Source organism: Akebia trifoliata, chromosome 1, assembly GCF_017979445.1.
Source record: "Akebia trifoliata isolate Shusen 1 chromosome 1, ASM1797944v1, whole genome shotgun sequence".
Classification (NCBI taxonomy): domain Eukaryota; kingdom Viridiplantae; phylum Streptophyta; class Magnoliopsida; order Ranunculales; family Lardizabalaceae; genus Akebia; species Akebia trifoliata.
The window spans coordinates 1,879,035-1,894,736 of record NC_141375.1 but is presented as its reverse complement, the minus strand read 5'-3'; the positions used below and the strand labels follow the sequence as shown (position 1 = coordinate 1,894,736).

The 15,702-nt window shown below is 32.0% G+C and overlaps 2 protein-coding genes across 3 annotated transcripts; both read left to right on the top strand.

Annotated features, from left to right (window-relative positions):
* The first annotated feature begins 362 nt into the window (after positions 1–362).
* Positions 363–5,293, top strand: LOC147410314 (beta-galactosidase 15-like). Its single transcript, XM_086433811.1, has 17 exons — positions 363–565; positions 1,078–1,173; positions 1,303–1,415; positions 1,494–1,560; positions 1,670–1,762; positions 1,862–2,005; positions 2,145–2,233; positions 2,345–2,450; positions 2,530–2,617; positions 2,724–2,842; positions 2,953–3,114; positions 3,232–3,428; positions 3,517–3,620; positions 3,713–3,825; positions 3,927–4,151; positions 4,245–4,456; positions 4,749–5,293. Exons 1-17 carry the CDS (start codon positions 398–400, stop codon positions 5,137–5,139), a joined length of 2,487 nt encoding a protein of 828 aa, XP_086289937.1. The 5' UTR covers positions 363–397; the 3' UTR covers positions 5,140–5,293.
* A 7,107-nt stretch (positions 5,294–12,400) lies between these two features.
* On the top strand, positions 12,401–14,216 carry LOC147410313 (retinoblastoma-related protein-like). 2 transcript variants are annotated; one of them, XM_086433792.1, is made up of 5 exons: positions 12,401–12,437; positions 12,797–13,191; positions 13,453–13,615; positions 13,719–13,791; positions 13,948–14,216. In XM_086433792.1, the coding sequence occupies exons 2-5, from the start codon at positions 13,098–13,100 to the stop codon at positions 14,038–14,040; spliced, it is 423 nt and encodes a 140-aa protein (XP_086289918.1). In that variant the 5' UTR covers positions 12,401–12,437; positions 12,797–13,097; the 3' UTR covers positions 14,041–14,216. The 2 variants fall into 2 exon arrangements, with proteins under 2 accessions (XP_086289918.1, XP_086289924.1); XM_086433798.1 differs by having other exon boundaries at positions 12,797–13,201.
* The last annotated feature ends 1,486 nt before the right edge of the window (positions 14,217–15,702 follow it).

Genomic DNA, 15,702 nt, shown 5'->3' with positions numbered 1-15,702 from the left:
TAATTATATAAAATTTTAATCATGTATAAATCCCATTTTTTAATATACCAATTGATATATTATACATGACTTTTACCGAACGTATAATTTAAAAAATTAATAAATAAGTCCCTTAAATACAAATAAATAAATAAAATCCTGATGGGTTCAAAAAGATAAAAACAAAGGTTAATTTCGTCATTTACGTTCAAAGTCTTTTTTTTTTTGCCAACAGAGGAACGTCGAAAAAGCAAATTCTATCAATTACAAATTCTATTGCATGTGAAACTTATCTTTAATTTAATTTATCCAAAAATTACCAATTTTTTTTTTTTTCTATAAATAAGAGGCTCCATCCACATTGGTGAAACATATCTTTAATTTAGAGTGAGAGAAGAAGAGATCGAAGAGGAGCACAATGGGTGCTTTAAGAAATATTTTCATTGATTTGAGTCTAATTCTCTTGTTTTCTTTTTGTTTTTCTTCTGCCATTGATGTTTCTCATGATGGAAGAGCTATAACCATTAATGGAGAACGTAAAGTTCTGTTATCGGGCTCGATTCATTATCCCCGAAGCACACCGGAGGTACTAATTATTTACCTTTAGTTATGGTTAATCTTGGTTTCGTTAATTTTTTGTATTAATTTATAAAATAAGGTGATATATGAATTTAATTAATTTTTAAAACATTATTCTTAATTTTTTGTAGTATTTGTGAGGGTGGTTTTTAGTTTCTAGACCTTAAAAAGAGCTTTTTGGACTTCGGAAGCCAGAATTCAAAAGCATGCAAGAACTTCGTTATGATTACCAAACAATTGTGTTTCTAGGATTTTAAATTAATGACCAAATATCTACAGAAGCTGTTTTGAACCAAATAAACTATGGATTCTAAACGTGCTTCTAGGCCCTAAAAAATCACTTCCTTAAACATTGTTACCAAACAATCACATTGCAATCTAATTGTATAGAAGCAATTCTACTTAAAGTAGACTTAAGTAAAAAGAGGCCTTCTTTTTTGTTACTTTATTTTTAATATTTTTAATGTTGAAATATAGAAATATTTGATAAATTTTTTTTTTTGGGGGGGTGTTTTTTAGATGTGGCCGGATTTGATCGAGAAAGCGAAAGAAGGTGGTCTTGATGCCATTGAGACATATGTCTTTTGGAATGCTCATGAGCCTCATCGTCGACAGGTTTCTTTTGTTCTTTTTATTTATTTTTATTTCTAATTCAATTCTTATTTTTTATCTATAAGATAAAATGATCAATTATTGATTACAACCTTTTTTTTTTCCCCCTAATTGTGTTTATTTTCTTCTCAGTATGATTTTTCTGGAAACCTAGACCTTATTAGGTTTCTCAAGACTGTACAAGATGCTGGGTTATATGTTGTTCTACGTATTGGACCTTACGTTTGCGCCGAGTGGAACTATGGGTAATTTTAATTTTTTTATATGAAAATATTAAGTTAATAATTTATGTAGTTTTTACTTATTATCCTTCTTTTTATCAGAGGATATCCAGTGTGGTTGTACAATCTTCCAGGGGTTGAAATTAGGACTAATAATGATGTTTACAAGGTAAATATAATAAATCCATTTTCTTATTTTATTTTAAATTTAAAAACATCATATTAATATTTTTCAATTTAAAATCACTTAATATTTTCAATCTTTTATTTTATTTTAGAATGAGATGCAAAATTTCACAACTTTGATAGTAGACATGATGAGTAAAGAAAAGCTCTTTGCTTCACAAGGAGGCAATATTATCATTGCTCAGGTATGTCGTTTCGCTTGCTTTCATTAACATTAATATTTTTTGTTTTCGATAATAATCAATTAATTTTGTATTTTTTATCTTATATAATTTATATTATAGATTGAGAACGAATACGGAAATGTAATAGCATCTTATGGTGATGCTGGGAAACAATATCTCAATTGGTGTGCTAACTTAGCGGAATCGTTCAACATTGGTGTCCCATGGATTATGTGCCAAGAAAGTGATGCACCACAGCCTATGGTATTAATTTTTTGTATTTAGTTGTTGCATAAATTACCCTAGTTGCCACCATTATAGTTAAATTAAAATTATTATTTTTAACTTAATATAATTATAGTATTATTTGATTTTTTTCATGATAATCTTGTATTAATTACAGATCAACACCTGCAATGGTTGGTATTGTGATCAGTTCGAACCTAATAACCCCAACAGTCCTAAGATGTGGACTGAGAACTGGACTGGCTGGTGAGTTACTCTCATGAGTATTATTATTATAATTGTTAAATTTTTTTTCTTAATTTCTATTATTTATTATAAACTAGTTTTTTAATATGGGTATTTTTTATTTATTTCTAGGTTTAAGAATTGGGGTGGTAAAGACCCTCATAGAACAGCAGAAGATCTTGCCTACTCTGTTGCACGTTTCTTTCAACTTGGTGGTACTTTCCAAAATTACTATATGGTTAGTATCTTCATTTGCAAAGTAAATAGTTAATTTAATGTTTGTTTTTGTATTAATGGATTTTTTTTTATGAATTTAGTACCACGGTGGGACTAATTTTGGTCGTACAGCCGGAGGCCCATACATTTCTACTTCATATGATTATGATGCACCCCTCGATGAATACGGTAATTAGTTTATTTAATTAAATCTTTTTTTTTATTGATTACAATTAGAGTTTCATATTTTAATCAAATTTATATAAAAATTGATCACAAATTAAAAATTCTATAGGAAACTTGAATCAACCTAAATGGGGACATTTGAAGGAGCTTCATCTTCTTCTGAAATCAATGGAGAAGGTTCTTACTTACGGAGATGTGTCGACCACTGACTACGGCAATTTGGTTTCGGTGGGTTTTCATTATTTTTGTTTTTTATATTTATTTTATCTCTGATTTCTAATTTATGAACATTTGCTAATGTTTAAGTTGTGATTTTTTTAATTAATGTGCTTTTTTAGGCAACAATTTACACTTTCAATGGTACTTCAAGTTGCTTTATTTCCAATGCAAATGAGACTTCTGATGCTACCATCACCTTCCAAGGCACCCAATACACAGTGCCAGCTTGGTCTGTCAGCATTCTTCCTGATTGTAAGAGTGAAGCCTACAATACTGCAAAGGTACATATATATCTTATGATTCTATTTCTTTTTATTTTTAATTAATTTTCCCTCATACATGAAGTATGTCAAAATTTACATTTTTTAATTAATTAAGTATTATTTGAATATTTATAGGTGAACACACAGACTACTGTGTTGGTAAAGAAACCAAATAGAGCTGAAGATGAACCTGATGTTCTCAACTGGGTATGGAGGCCTGAACACATTAAGGACACTATAGTTAATGGTGTGAGCTCATTTTCTGCTCACCAACTTATCGAGCAGAAGGCTGCAACCAATGATGCAAGTGATTACTTGTGGTACATGACAAGGTAATTTTATGAAATTCTTTTTTTTTTTTTTCTATAACTAGTTTATATTTGTTAATCATTAATTATTAATTACCATTTTCTTTTGTAGTGTTGATCTTGATGAAAATGATCTTGTTTTGGGTGACAACATGACTTTACGAGTGAATTCCACGGGTCATGTACTTCATGCCTTTGTTAATGGCGAGCACATAGGTATAAGAGATTATTTAGAGCACTCGTAATTCATTTTTTTAGAAAATCTATTTAATGAATATATATATTAACATAATTTGATTGAATTACAGGTTCTCAATGGGCTTTAGATGACGTCGTCTTTAATTTCGTGTTCGATCAGAAAATTAAGATGAATCCAGGGAAGAATCAAATCACTTTGCTTAGTGTCACAGTTGGACTAAGGGTACATATACTTAAAAATTATTGTTTCTCAGATTTTTGTTTTAATTAAATTAAATTATTTCACTTAACATATTTTTCACTCTAAACTCTTCTATGTTGTAGAATTACGGCCCAAAGTTTGATTCGATTCCAACTGGAATAGCTGGTGTTCAATTGATTCGAAAGCTGAACGATGAATATATTATTAAGGACTTGTCGTCAAGTAATTGGGGATATAAGGTTGGGTTGCATGGTGAGGAGAAACAACTATATAGTGTTGAATCACCCCATTCCTCTAGATGGTCTTCAGATAATCTTCCTACAAAGAAGATGATGACTTGGTATAAGGTAATATTATGAGCAAAATTTGGATTATAAATTCCAAAAACACCTCTTAAATGTAGAAATAAAATCTGATTTTGAATTGGTTTTTGTTTGCAGACTACTTTCAAGGCTCCTCTAGGAAAAGAGCCAGTTGTAGTGGATTTGCAGGGTTTGGGTAAGGGTCATGCTTGGGTCAACGGGAAGAGTATCGGGCGTTATTGGCCATCCTTCCTTGCCGATGAGAATGGTTGCAGCAACACTTGTGATTATCGCGGTCCTTACGATGATAAAAAATGTGTTACCAACTGTGGTGGATCTTCTCAGAGATGGTAAGATTAATCTATTTCCAGTTTGATTAAGATAGCTTATAATGTCACACTTAATTCGGTGCACCTCTTGACCAGCTATTTTCTTTCCCTTTGTTTTAGATACCCTTTTCTTAGTGTATCCATATTCTTTTGTTGGTTTGTTGTATTTCATTCCATTAATTGGGGAATTGATTGGTATTATAAGTTCCCTTGATTAATTCATGACTATTTTGTATATCTGATATTAAAAAATTTTATATACTATAATTTGTACAAGTATTTAGTATTAATTTTTTTTTATGTACTATGATAGGTACCATGTACCACGATCTTTCCTTCGTGATGACATGAACACACTGGTCTTGTTCGAGGAAATGGGTGGCAACCCATCCCTAGTTAACTTCCAGACTATTACAGTTGATTTGGTCTGTGCCAAGGCTTACGAGGGACACACATTGGAACTATCGTGCCAAGGCAATGGTCGAACCATCTCAACAATAAATTTTGCTAGCTTTGGTGATCCTGAAGGAATTTGTGGATCATTCGCCAAAGGAACTTGTGAAGCCGAGAATGTTCTATCTATGGTGGAGTCAGCATGTCTAGGCCAAGAGAGTTGTTCAATTGATGTATCCGAGGAAGCATTGGGTTCGAGCAATTGTGGTGGCAATTTCACAAAGCAGCTTGCAGTTGAGGCAGTTTGTTAGGATTCTTTTTCATATTCTAGATATTAATTTCTTAGAAAGTAGATATTATCACTAATTAGCATAGGTTTTCTTTCATTAGAAACATTCTTTTACATATTTTATACATACAGTTTCATAATAATAAAATGGTAGAGCTCTACTTTTCTTCTTGAAATATATCTTTGTTTAGTTTCCTTTACCTTCTCTTAATTTTATTAATTTGTTGAATATTACTAGAAGAGAACTTCCAGAGATGACATGGTTATAATATAATTGGGCCCCAACCTGACATGGGAACCCTTTTTCCAGTTTTCAAATAAGTTAATGTGTGGCCCACTCTAGACTAGACCCACATACCAAAGTCCATTCTGATTGGTAATTTTTGGCCATCGATTTGATAATCTTGATACCTAGTCCGTTACACCCCATCTGCTGCTTAAAACGAAAAAAAAAAAAAAATTCAACCAATATCAAATATTGGGCTTTTTGTTGGTTGTAATAGATTGGGCTTGGGTTTGGAGTGGATCAGGCAGATCCAGAATTTTGGATCCAAGAGTTGATCCATATCCGATGAGGTTACAACAACTGGTCAGTTAGTCTGGTTTTCTTTTGGACCTTATTATGGGTCATATTTGGAGTTCAAAGTCCATATCTGAAATCCATTACATATATACAAGATGTCTAATAATCCAAAGCAGAAAACTCAATTTGATCTCATAAAAAATATATTGTACTCTTAGGCTATGTTTGCATTGAGAGAAATGGACTCGATTTCTTGTTTGGATTGTTAAGTTGGGGGAGAGAAGAGAAAAGAATTGGAGAGAATAGAAGGGAAGAATGGTGAGTTTTCTTTCTCTCCAAAAGTGGAGAGAAGAGGAGAGAAACTTTTTAAAAATATTTTATAATTTCAACTCCACCTCTAGGCCTCTTACAAGACATTTTAAAATTTCAAATTTGTCTCAATTTCTCTCAATCCAAACATGCGAGTTTCTTTTCTCTTGACGAGTTTCTCATCCCTCCACTTCTCTCAATCCAAGATAGGTCCTCTTACACAAAAGCATTTTTTAATACGGCTTTAACTACTCAAGCGGCATAGAACTAAAACCGTTTTGAATACTTGTTCCTAATTCATAATTTTCTTGTAGTGATAAAAAAAAATTCAACAAGCCTGTAGAATTTTCTAATTTTCATGCGTTTGCTCTCCCTAAAATAAAATAGAGAGATTTAGCGGGTAGACATATCTGTTGAAATTTTATTACAAGAACTCCAGTACTTTATAATGTTTGTGAATCACACTAGCATGAATAATGTTTGATTGTAGCAGTGAAAATAATCTTAGGGCATGTTTGATTGTTGATAAAATATTTATCTAGCAAAACATTTGCTTGATTTGCCAGGCAAATCTTTTTTTCATTATTTAAGACATCATGTAAAAAACACAAGGAAAATCTCTTTTATTTAAATTGGGTCATAATTTTTTTTTAGTAAGCCTAGTCTTACTAACTTGGTAAGGTTTTAAATCTTACAAAGGTCGTTGAGTTCACCTTGTGGCATCGAAAAACATGATCTAGTGTCATAGGGATGTAGATGACAAAATTCTATGAACGAACAATATATATATAAGGGACATATGTAAAAACAATGGTTTTTCAAAATATGGGTTAGAGGTTTTGGATTGAGCTGATTTTTTGCAAGGACGGTCACTATGATGAGAAGATCATCCTCACAAAAAATCAGCTCAATCTGAGACTTCTAAATCCATCAAAAGTGATTTACAAATTATTTACAAAAATTGACAAAAAATCGACGGTCCACATTCTAAATCACTTTTAATGGGGTTAGAAGTTTCATATTGGACTGATTTTTTTTTCCGGATGATCTTCCCATCATAGAGATCATCCTCACAAAAAATCAGCTCAATCCGAAACTTCTAACCCATATTTTGAAAATTTATAAATGTTACATTGTTTTTACATATGTTTTTAAAAACAATGTAACATTTATAAATTTCAAAATATGGGTTAGAAGTTTCGGATTGAGCTGATTTTTTGTGAGGATGATCTCTATGATGGGAAGATCATCCGAAAAAAAAAAAAAATCTGTCAAATCTGAAACTTCTAACCCCATTAAAAGTGATTTAGAATGTGAACCCTTGATTTTTTGTCAATAATTTGTAAATTACTTTTGATGGATTTAGAAGTTTCAGATTGAGCTGATTTTTTGTGAGAATGATCTTCTCATCATAGTGACCATCCTCACGAAAAATCAGCTCAATCTAGAACCTCTAACTCATATTTTGAAAAACCATTGTTTTTACATATGTCCCTTGAACTGCCCCTATATATATATATATATGATAGATTATTTTTCACTTCTACATTTTAATTTTAAATTTGGGATCTCAATTGGAGTTCAACAAAATCATGATCAAGTCCAAACAATTATTATTATTATTTTTTTTTTCGAATTTTTATGGATCTGAGTCATTAGATGAAATCTAGAGGCTCTAATGTTTGATTGCCAATTTGGTAATCCATTTGAGCTCAATGATCCTTAGCAAGATTTGAAATCTTACTAAATTACAAAGAAAGTGTCTCTTTTTTTAATTAGTTTAGTAGGTGGTTTTAGAAATCCGACTTGCATAAAAAAGTTTATTTATAATTTAAAATACTAATTAAAGGATTTTTAAATATTAAATAAATAATTATAAAAAAGATATTTTTTAAGTTTAGAAAACTAACTTCCTTGATTATATTGTCATTAGTTTCAATTTTATTTATTTTTTCCAAAATGAACATGTTTATATCAAATTTAATCCTAAAAATTGGGGTGTTTATGAGATCCAAGTTCCTTGTGTGTCACATATAAATTTCTTAGAGAGGAGGGGTGAGAAAAGATTTGCCGCCTCAAGTGACAAAATCTCATATGCCCGAAAAATAGATTTTCCCGCATTTTGTATTTTCTTGGCCCTTGAACACCATTAATTTCACATTTTCCATGGCAAACTAGTTTCCTTAGGGTTTTGCATGCAATCAAACATGCCCTTAGTAAGATTTCGAATCATACCAAGGGTCATTGGGCCCACATCGATTATCAATTGACAATCCAACATCGCTACCTTTTAGACTAAGTCATGCTATTGGCGCCTACCATATACGCTCTACTTGCCCACCTAAGTTTTTTTTCTAAAGAAAATTATATTTTTACACTTCTCCATACACCCATCATCTTCTCCATCGATCAAAAAATCTGAACTATCTTCTTTATCCATTATCCCATTCTTCTCCACCATCTTCCTCAATCTTCTTCTTCTTAGATTTTTTTTTAGAGTTATCTTATTTCTTTACTTTTTTTGCATTTAATAATTAGGGAAGATAGAAAATCACTATTAAAACCTGAAAAACGACGATTTTGAATTGAAAGCTCAGATTTTTTTACAATTATCTATAGTAGGTTTAAATCGAACTTGTTTTAGCAAATTTGATAGATACCTACAAACATTACAAAATCGATTCGGTGTTCGTCTACCAAACAAAACTTTCTAATGGTCGATAGAAAGTTACATCTGGTAAGATACTTATCGAATCTTCTAAAACAAGTTTGGTTTGAACCTACTGAACAATAGCTATAAAAAAAATTTATGAGTGCTTCGGTAGGTTCCCATTGAATCGGTTTTTTAATGTTCAATAGGAAGTTATATTCGGTAGAATACTTGCTAAATTGGCTAATACTAGTTTGATCTAAATCTACCGAACAAAATCTATCAAAAAATTCTGAATTCTTCGATTCAAAATTGTCTTTTTAAAGTTTTAATAGTAATTTTTTCTATCTTCTTTGATGATTAAATGTAAAAAAGTAAAAGAAAATTAAATATAAGATTTTAAAAGAAAAATAAGTCCTACAACCCAATCTACATTGAGTCAACCTCTCACAAAACTTAAATTGGAGATGAATATGAAAGAGAGATAGAAAGAAGGTGGAGAAGAAGGACAAAATGGATAGCAAAGATAGTGAGATGGTTGGGATTACTTTCATTCGGTGGATAGATAAATGGAGAAAATGATGGGTGTGTAGAGTAATTTCAATGAGGATATTAGTGTAATTTTATTTTTTATTTTTATTTTTTATTTTTTTTCCTTCCTAAACTTAATTGGTCGCGGAGAGAGTTTTTGGTGGGCACCAATAGTACGACTCTTTTAGATTTTATGGAAAAACTCAAATTAAAAAAAAATAAAAATAAATTTTGAGCTTGATATATGGTGTTGAAAATGGATGGCAGCTAAACTCTCAAATTAAAAACTAACATTCAAAGGTGAAAATTAACTTGGTTTTCAATATATTTTTTAAAAGTTTTTAGAACTTTGTCCTTTATAATCCTATGTCACCACAAATTGATGTGGTGAGGATTCACTCCAAGGTATCTTAAGTAACAAATTAAGTCATCAATTTAAAATTTAAATTTTATGCTGTGGATCCCCACTCCCAGTTTTGCTGGATAACAAACTTGATAAAGTAAGGTTTAGTGGGTAACAAACTTTATAAAGTAATGTTCTCTTGGAGTTGTCGGAAATTAAAGGGAGATTTTAAAATAGTAATGCAACAGTTAGATCTGCCTTGGTAAATCTATGAATAAAAAATTGACCAATTTCAAATATTGGGCTTTTTGTTGGCTGTAATGGATTGGGTTTGGTCTTGGCTTTTGATCCAAGAGTTGATCTATATCTGATTTTTTGGATCCTATAATGGGTCATATTTCGATTTCATAGTCCATATCTGAAATCCATTACATATATGTCTAGCAAAATCCAAAGCAGAAACAAACCCTAGATGAGTAATTTAATCTTATAAAAAATATAAATGACTGCTATTGATAAGATCCCAATAAGTTGATTTTGGGACTGTAATTCCACAAAGATTATCAACGTATGAGTGTTAGTTTCCTTAAACAATAGTGAATTTTATTAAAATTCCAAATTAATGATGCTAATGAGAATTTCTTGTTAATTGCAGGTAAATAAGGTGCATTCGAAAAATCAACAAATCCTGTAATAACTTTTGTTACAATGTGCGAGCAAAGAAGGAGCATCCAACCAAATCTCAAAGTAATTCGTCGCCACGTCACTGCGTCGCGATAACCCCTTAGTGTTCCTTGGTAATCTCGAGGAATCATGTCTAGAGATTCGAGTTGTAATTTCTAGATGCTTCGACCATTGTAACAGAAGGCTCTTCTCGAAACGAATCAATCAAAAACTTGACCCAACAACCCGATTACGAATGTTATTAATTGAAGGGTCATCCTTAAGAGAAGGGGTCCCTCTTGGGCCCTCTTGAGCCCTCTTCTTCTTCCTAAAATTCTTTGTAATTCTTTTGGTTTTTTTTTTAGAGAGAGATTTTTATTGTAGTGAGAGCATCAAGAGTATTTTTTTCATCTTCTTTAGTCTTATTGTAATTCTCTTGAGAGACCATCAAAGAAAGAATCAAAGTGTAGCATTGTTTTACATCTATTATCTTATTTTTTTTATTAATTGCTGCAATATGATCCTTGCGATGATCGGCTAGACTCTCCTTGGAGAGATTCAGGATGTCGGAACAAGTTTATCCTAATGTTGTTGTTTTAATTCTATATCTCTACTTTAAATTGTAATATTGTGAAGCCTCTTATGATGAGAACATTCGATTTATACCTTTGATTCAAGCCTTGATAACTATTGGTTAGATAAGTTCAAGAACAGTTATGCTTCGTGATGAATCGAGATATAAGTTGGGTGATCTCATTTAAGTTCAAGATTTACATGGATTTCATTTGGTTACAATCAATGTTTAAATCGATTTATCTTCCGATCCATGAGTAATGACTTGTTATGTGGATCGAGTTATAATTAAAATTAATCGACAGTACAGATGAATTGCAATGATTGAATTGAGCTCTCTAAGCCTTTTTTTACTTTATTTTTAATCTCTCTTTTCTATTGCTAATTACCATTTTCTATTGTGTTACAAATTTGTTTTATTTTTAAACTAATTTGTTTTCAAACTCTGTTTTGATATTTAATTCGAATAAACATTTGAATTTTCATTGTTCCCGTGGAACGAATTCGACTTACCCAAGTTTCATTTTAAATATTTGTTCATTTACAATCTACACAAGTTTTTTACATTGATCAACTATACCACACCAATTCTTATATAAATCATCAAAGAATTGTACACAATTGGTGTGGCGTTAGTAAAAGTTGGTGTGGCAATAACAACTTTCAAAATATATTCTACTTTTAATGAATTTGATATTGTGTATTGTGGAGGTCGATTTTGTGATAAATCGACCTTCATCACAATTTCATCATTAAATTCATAAAATAATATTAAAAACATGAAAAAGAGAGAACACAAAGATTTTTTACATGGTTCGACAAACACGTATCTACGTCCACGAATTCGAGGAACCGTTTCACTATAAATATTAGTTTTTTACACGATCTCCTCACCTTGCCCTCCCCCCTTTCTCCTCCCTCTTTTCCAATGGTTTCAAGACCTTTAAATAGAAAAACCTTAAAAAGAATCATAATTGTAATTAAATTATAATTGATCATATTATCCACTACAAAAAAATTGCCAAATAGGAACAGACGTCTAAAACGGTATTAAGCCGTTTTTTTTTAAAAACGGTACTAAACCGTTTTACTTTATAAAACCGTTTTATTCGTAGTTTAAACGCCCCAATCACCGTATTGGAACGAACATCTCTCACAGTCTCATTCTCTCTCTCTCAGCAGCTCCCTCGATCGAGCTCTCTCTCTCTCTCGATCTTATCTCTCTCTCTCTTAGTAGCTCCCTCGATCGAGCTCTCTCTCTCTCTCTCTCTCAGTAGCTCCCTCGATCGAGCTCTCTCTCTCTCTCGATCTCATCTCTCGATCTCCCAGTCGCTCTCTTAGATCTCATCTCTCTCTCTCTCTCTCAGTCGCTCCCTCGAACGACCTCTCAATATCTTCCCTCTTTAATTCGTTGGCTTCATATATATATATATATCTCTCTCTCTCTCTCTCTCTCTCAGTCGGAGAACTCGAAAACCCCCAAAATCTGAAACTTCTCTCTCTCTCTCTATCAATCGGAGAAGAACTCCCCAAAAATCTGAAACATCTCTTTCGATCTCTCTTTAACAACATTTGGGATTATTCAAATTGAAAGGTATGTAATGCTATTATTTGATCTGAATTTTAATTTAATTTTAAAGTCAGGTATATTTATTTTAATTCAGATTCTTCTTCGATCTGAATTTTAATTCAGAGGAAAAAGGTATTGTGAGTTCAACCACTCCCATCGCAACAAACGAAAATCCAGGTGTGGGTATCAATCGAATGCCAATTCTTCAGCTAGAAGCAAATAAGCACTTAGAAACAAGGTCCATAATCAATAAGAGTGAACCTTTTATTAAATTACCAGCGAGTCCATAATCACAAGTATGTATGTTCCCTTGTTTCATTGTATTTCCCAAGTTTTCTATGCAGTTCTCATCATCAACCTTTTTTTCTTTCTTTACAAGCTTTATGGGTTATCATTTTAATGTTTGTTCCTCAGACCTTCTCTGCTAAAGTATCTGTGTCTCTTTCTGTTTGTTTTGTGCAACAGTCTGTTATGGTGATGCTGGGGGTCTGTATGCACTTCAACCTCCTAGGGCCAGGGCAGGTGCTTATTTATATATTTTCTTCGTGAGAATTATATATATACATATGTTTATTAGTTTTGCAATCTCTAACTGATGTAAACATTTTATATGCTGGGGGTCTGTATTCATTTGTCTTTCTTCTTGCTTTGTAGGGATATTTTTTGCTGTTATTGCATGGATATAGTTGTCATGGAAGTTGTACCAATGTTTTCAAATAAGTGATTGTGCATAGGTTCCACTGAAATCAAATTTTGTTTTATGGCATCTGTGAGAACTTCCTTGGAAACACTGATTGGCCTTGTCTTTAGCGGAACCAATGCCATCGTTGGATTCCATTGAAAATCATAATAACATTTCCTATGGAGGCTTTCCACCTTTGCCCACTTTGCACAAGCAAGAGACTTCATCAGGTTATGAATGGTTGTCTATTTCCAGCTAAAGTTACTGAAATATGATTCTAAGTTAATGTACATGATTGTGCAGAGCATAATAATCTTCAATTCGATTTTCCAAGTTTTCCGAGCTCAATTTAGCATTGATTTTCAACCTTTATTATTGCATTTTATTAAAGCATGTATGGCAGTTGATTGTAGATCTTGGATGTTGCTTTTTCTATTCAGACTTCAAGTATTCTAATTTAAAATTTTTTCAATCCTTCAATTCAACTTTAGGTCAGAATGGAGATATCTGGTCTCCAAAGAGAGTGTGTGGTGATTATAGAAGTGTATTGATAGAACGTAATTCCTTTGCATCGCCGGTGAAGGATCGCCTAGTGGCCTTTAACAGTCCGAAACCAAAGTTACCACCACCTACTATGCGGTCTGCCTTTTCCAGGTACTTTGATAATTTTGTATGGAAATAAAGCTATCCATTTGCCAATGTTACTATATTCTTTGTTCTGCCATGATAACATCTGCATTTGGGTGAACATTTTCAGCCCAACACGACCAAATCCTGGAGGAGGAGGGGAAACATGCGCCGAGACAAGGATCAATATATTTTTTAGTAAGGTATAACAAGTGAATTTTATTAAATTGGAAAATCTGCTTCACAAACATTTCTGTGACAATTAAAATTGTAGTCTACCCTTTGGATCCTTATCTATATTTTCAGATGTAGAAACTTATTGTGTCTAATATCTTTGATATCCATTTTTGGTTAATCAGGAGCACTTGCTTCTCGGATACTCCTTTGAAGGTGCGGAAGTTCATTGTGAGAGTAGGCAATGTGGTGACACGAAAGAATTCTTTTATTGGTAGTTGCGGACATTGTAGGGATCTTAAAGAAGATAGAGAGGGATGGGAGTGCTGGCATTGCTTCCTTGTAAGCACTTGTGCTTGTGTAATGATTGTGAATGGTTTATCGATGCATTGTAATTTTGGATTTGTAAGTTATGACTCATTGCAACTTTTTTTGTGTATAAATTAATGTGATAGAGAACTTCGATGTTCTTTATTTGGATCTATTTTAACTGTGGGTAATAGGCAAATAGAAAAAAAAAAATTTAGATATCAATTTATAATAATTTTAGATATCAGTTAATAACCAATGTCTAAAGCCTCAGACCTAGGACATCAGTTCTATAAAATCCGATGTCTCAAATCTTTTTGGGGGTACTGTGTGCTGTTGTATAAAGATGCAGATTAGGAAGGGTTTTCAGCCGTTCCAAATTCAGAGATCTGGAACGGTTTTTAACCGTTCCAAATCATCAAATATAGAACGGCTTTCAGCCGTTTAACCTCATTAACGACGCCTCGATTAAAGACGGTCTGCAAGCCGTTTCATAGCGGCTTAGGAACGGTAATAAACCGTTCCTAATTGCAATATTTGTTGTAGTGATCCCCTTATCCAAATTAATAATTATATAAAAGGGCAAAATCTTCTTAATTGAGATTCTTCCTTAATAAGATAGAGTAATTTTCAAATAATGTCATGTATTTATCTCGAGTACGTGTTAATGATGCCAATGAATGATCCAGATGATAGATGATTTTATCCACACATGTATCACAATACAACTTACCACAATGTATTACATTCTAATGCCCTGTTAGCCACCATGAGTTTGATGAATTCAATCGCCTAAAAGAACTTGTTCATTGGTGATGAATTTTTGATTGGATAATTTACCAAAGCATGCATCAAAATTTGAAAAATTGTCGAAACAATAAACTTTTCATCTTAATTTTGAAAACAGTAATGAACCATTTTAAAAAATAAGTTATTTGACCAAAACTGTAAATTTTGAAATGAACTGTGTTTTGAAATAAAAAATGTTCTTTTAGCATCTTTTTATATAATAATATACATATCCCCTGTTTCGTTTCATTTATCTTAACACTTGACGGCCTTGTGGGCAATTTTTGATGTCAACAAAGATTTGAAATTCAGAAATCATCATCTTCCTAAATCTTGAAAGAAAACATCATTGTATTAAAATAGTTATATTTCTATCTGTTTATCTAAAGAGGGAATATACATATATATTAATTAAAAAAAATAGATAAAATAACTTATTTTCGAAAATTGTAAATTATAATTTTCATATTAATTAAGATGAATAGTGCACCATTTTGAGAATTTTTTAATTTTCATGTACCCTTTTGATAATTTTCTCTTTTTAATTTCTAAGTGCCAATAAGCCTAGAAGTGTGTAAGAGAACGAGTAGATTGAAATCCAAAAACATTGGGTCGCCATAGGCCACAATTGATGTAACAATATATTTAGCGTGAAGACTGAAAGGAGAAATATTGTGATGCCAAAATGTCGAGTTTTGCTACAATTGCTCGAACCCAATTCTTGTTCCGACGCAACAGAGCAAACTCTGTTGGCCAAGGCATCCATCTGATTTACTTACTTTTTTTTTTTTCTTTCTAACTCTTGTTAATTAAAGTAGTTTCCTCAATTTCTTGATTATCTT

What these genes read in the sequence shown, in the direction of transcription:
- LOC147410314 (XM_086433811.1), top strand. Translation starts at nt 398, where the DNA reads ATGGGTGCTTTAAGAAATATTTTCATTGATTTGAGTCTAATTCTCTTG. An exon ending in GCAATATTATCATTGCTCAG is followed by an intron (nt 1,763 to 1,861) that starts GTATGTCGTTTC and finishes TTTATATTATAG; the next exon opens with ATTGAGAACGAATACGGAAA. An exon ending in ACTGAGAACTGGACTGGCTG is followed by an intron (nt 2,234 to 2,344) that starts GTGAGTTACTCT and finishes ATTTATTTCTAG; the next exon opens with GTTTAAGAATTGGGGTGGTA.
- LOC147410313 (XM_086433792.1), top strand. Translation starts at nt 13,098, where the DNA reads ATGCCATCGTTGGATTCCATTGAAAATCATAATAACATTTCCTATGGA. An exon ending in CAAGCAAGAGACTTCATCAG is followed by an intron (nt 13,192 to 13,452) that starts GTTATGAATGGT and finishes ATTCAACTTTAG; the next exon opens with GTCAGAATGGAGATATCTGG. An exon ending in TCAATATATTTTTTAGTAAG is followed by an intron (nt 13,792 to 13,947) that starts GTATAACAAGTG and finishes TTGGTTAATCAG; the next exon opens with GAGCACTTGCTTCTCGGATA.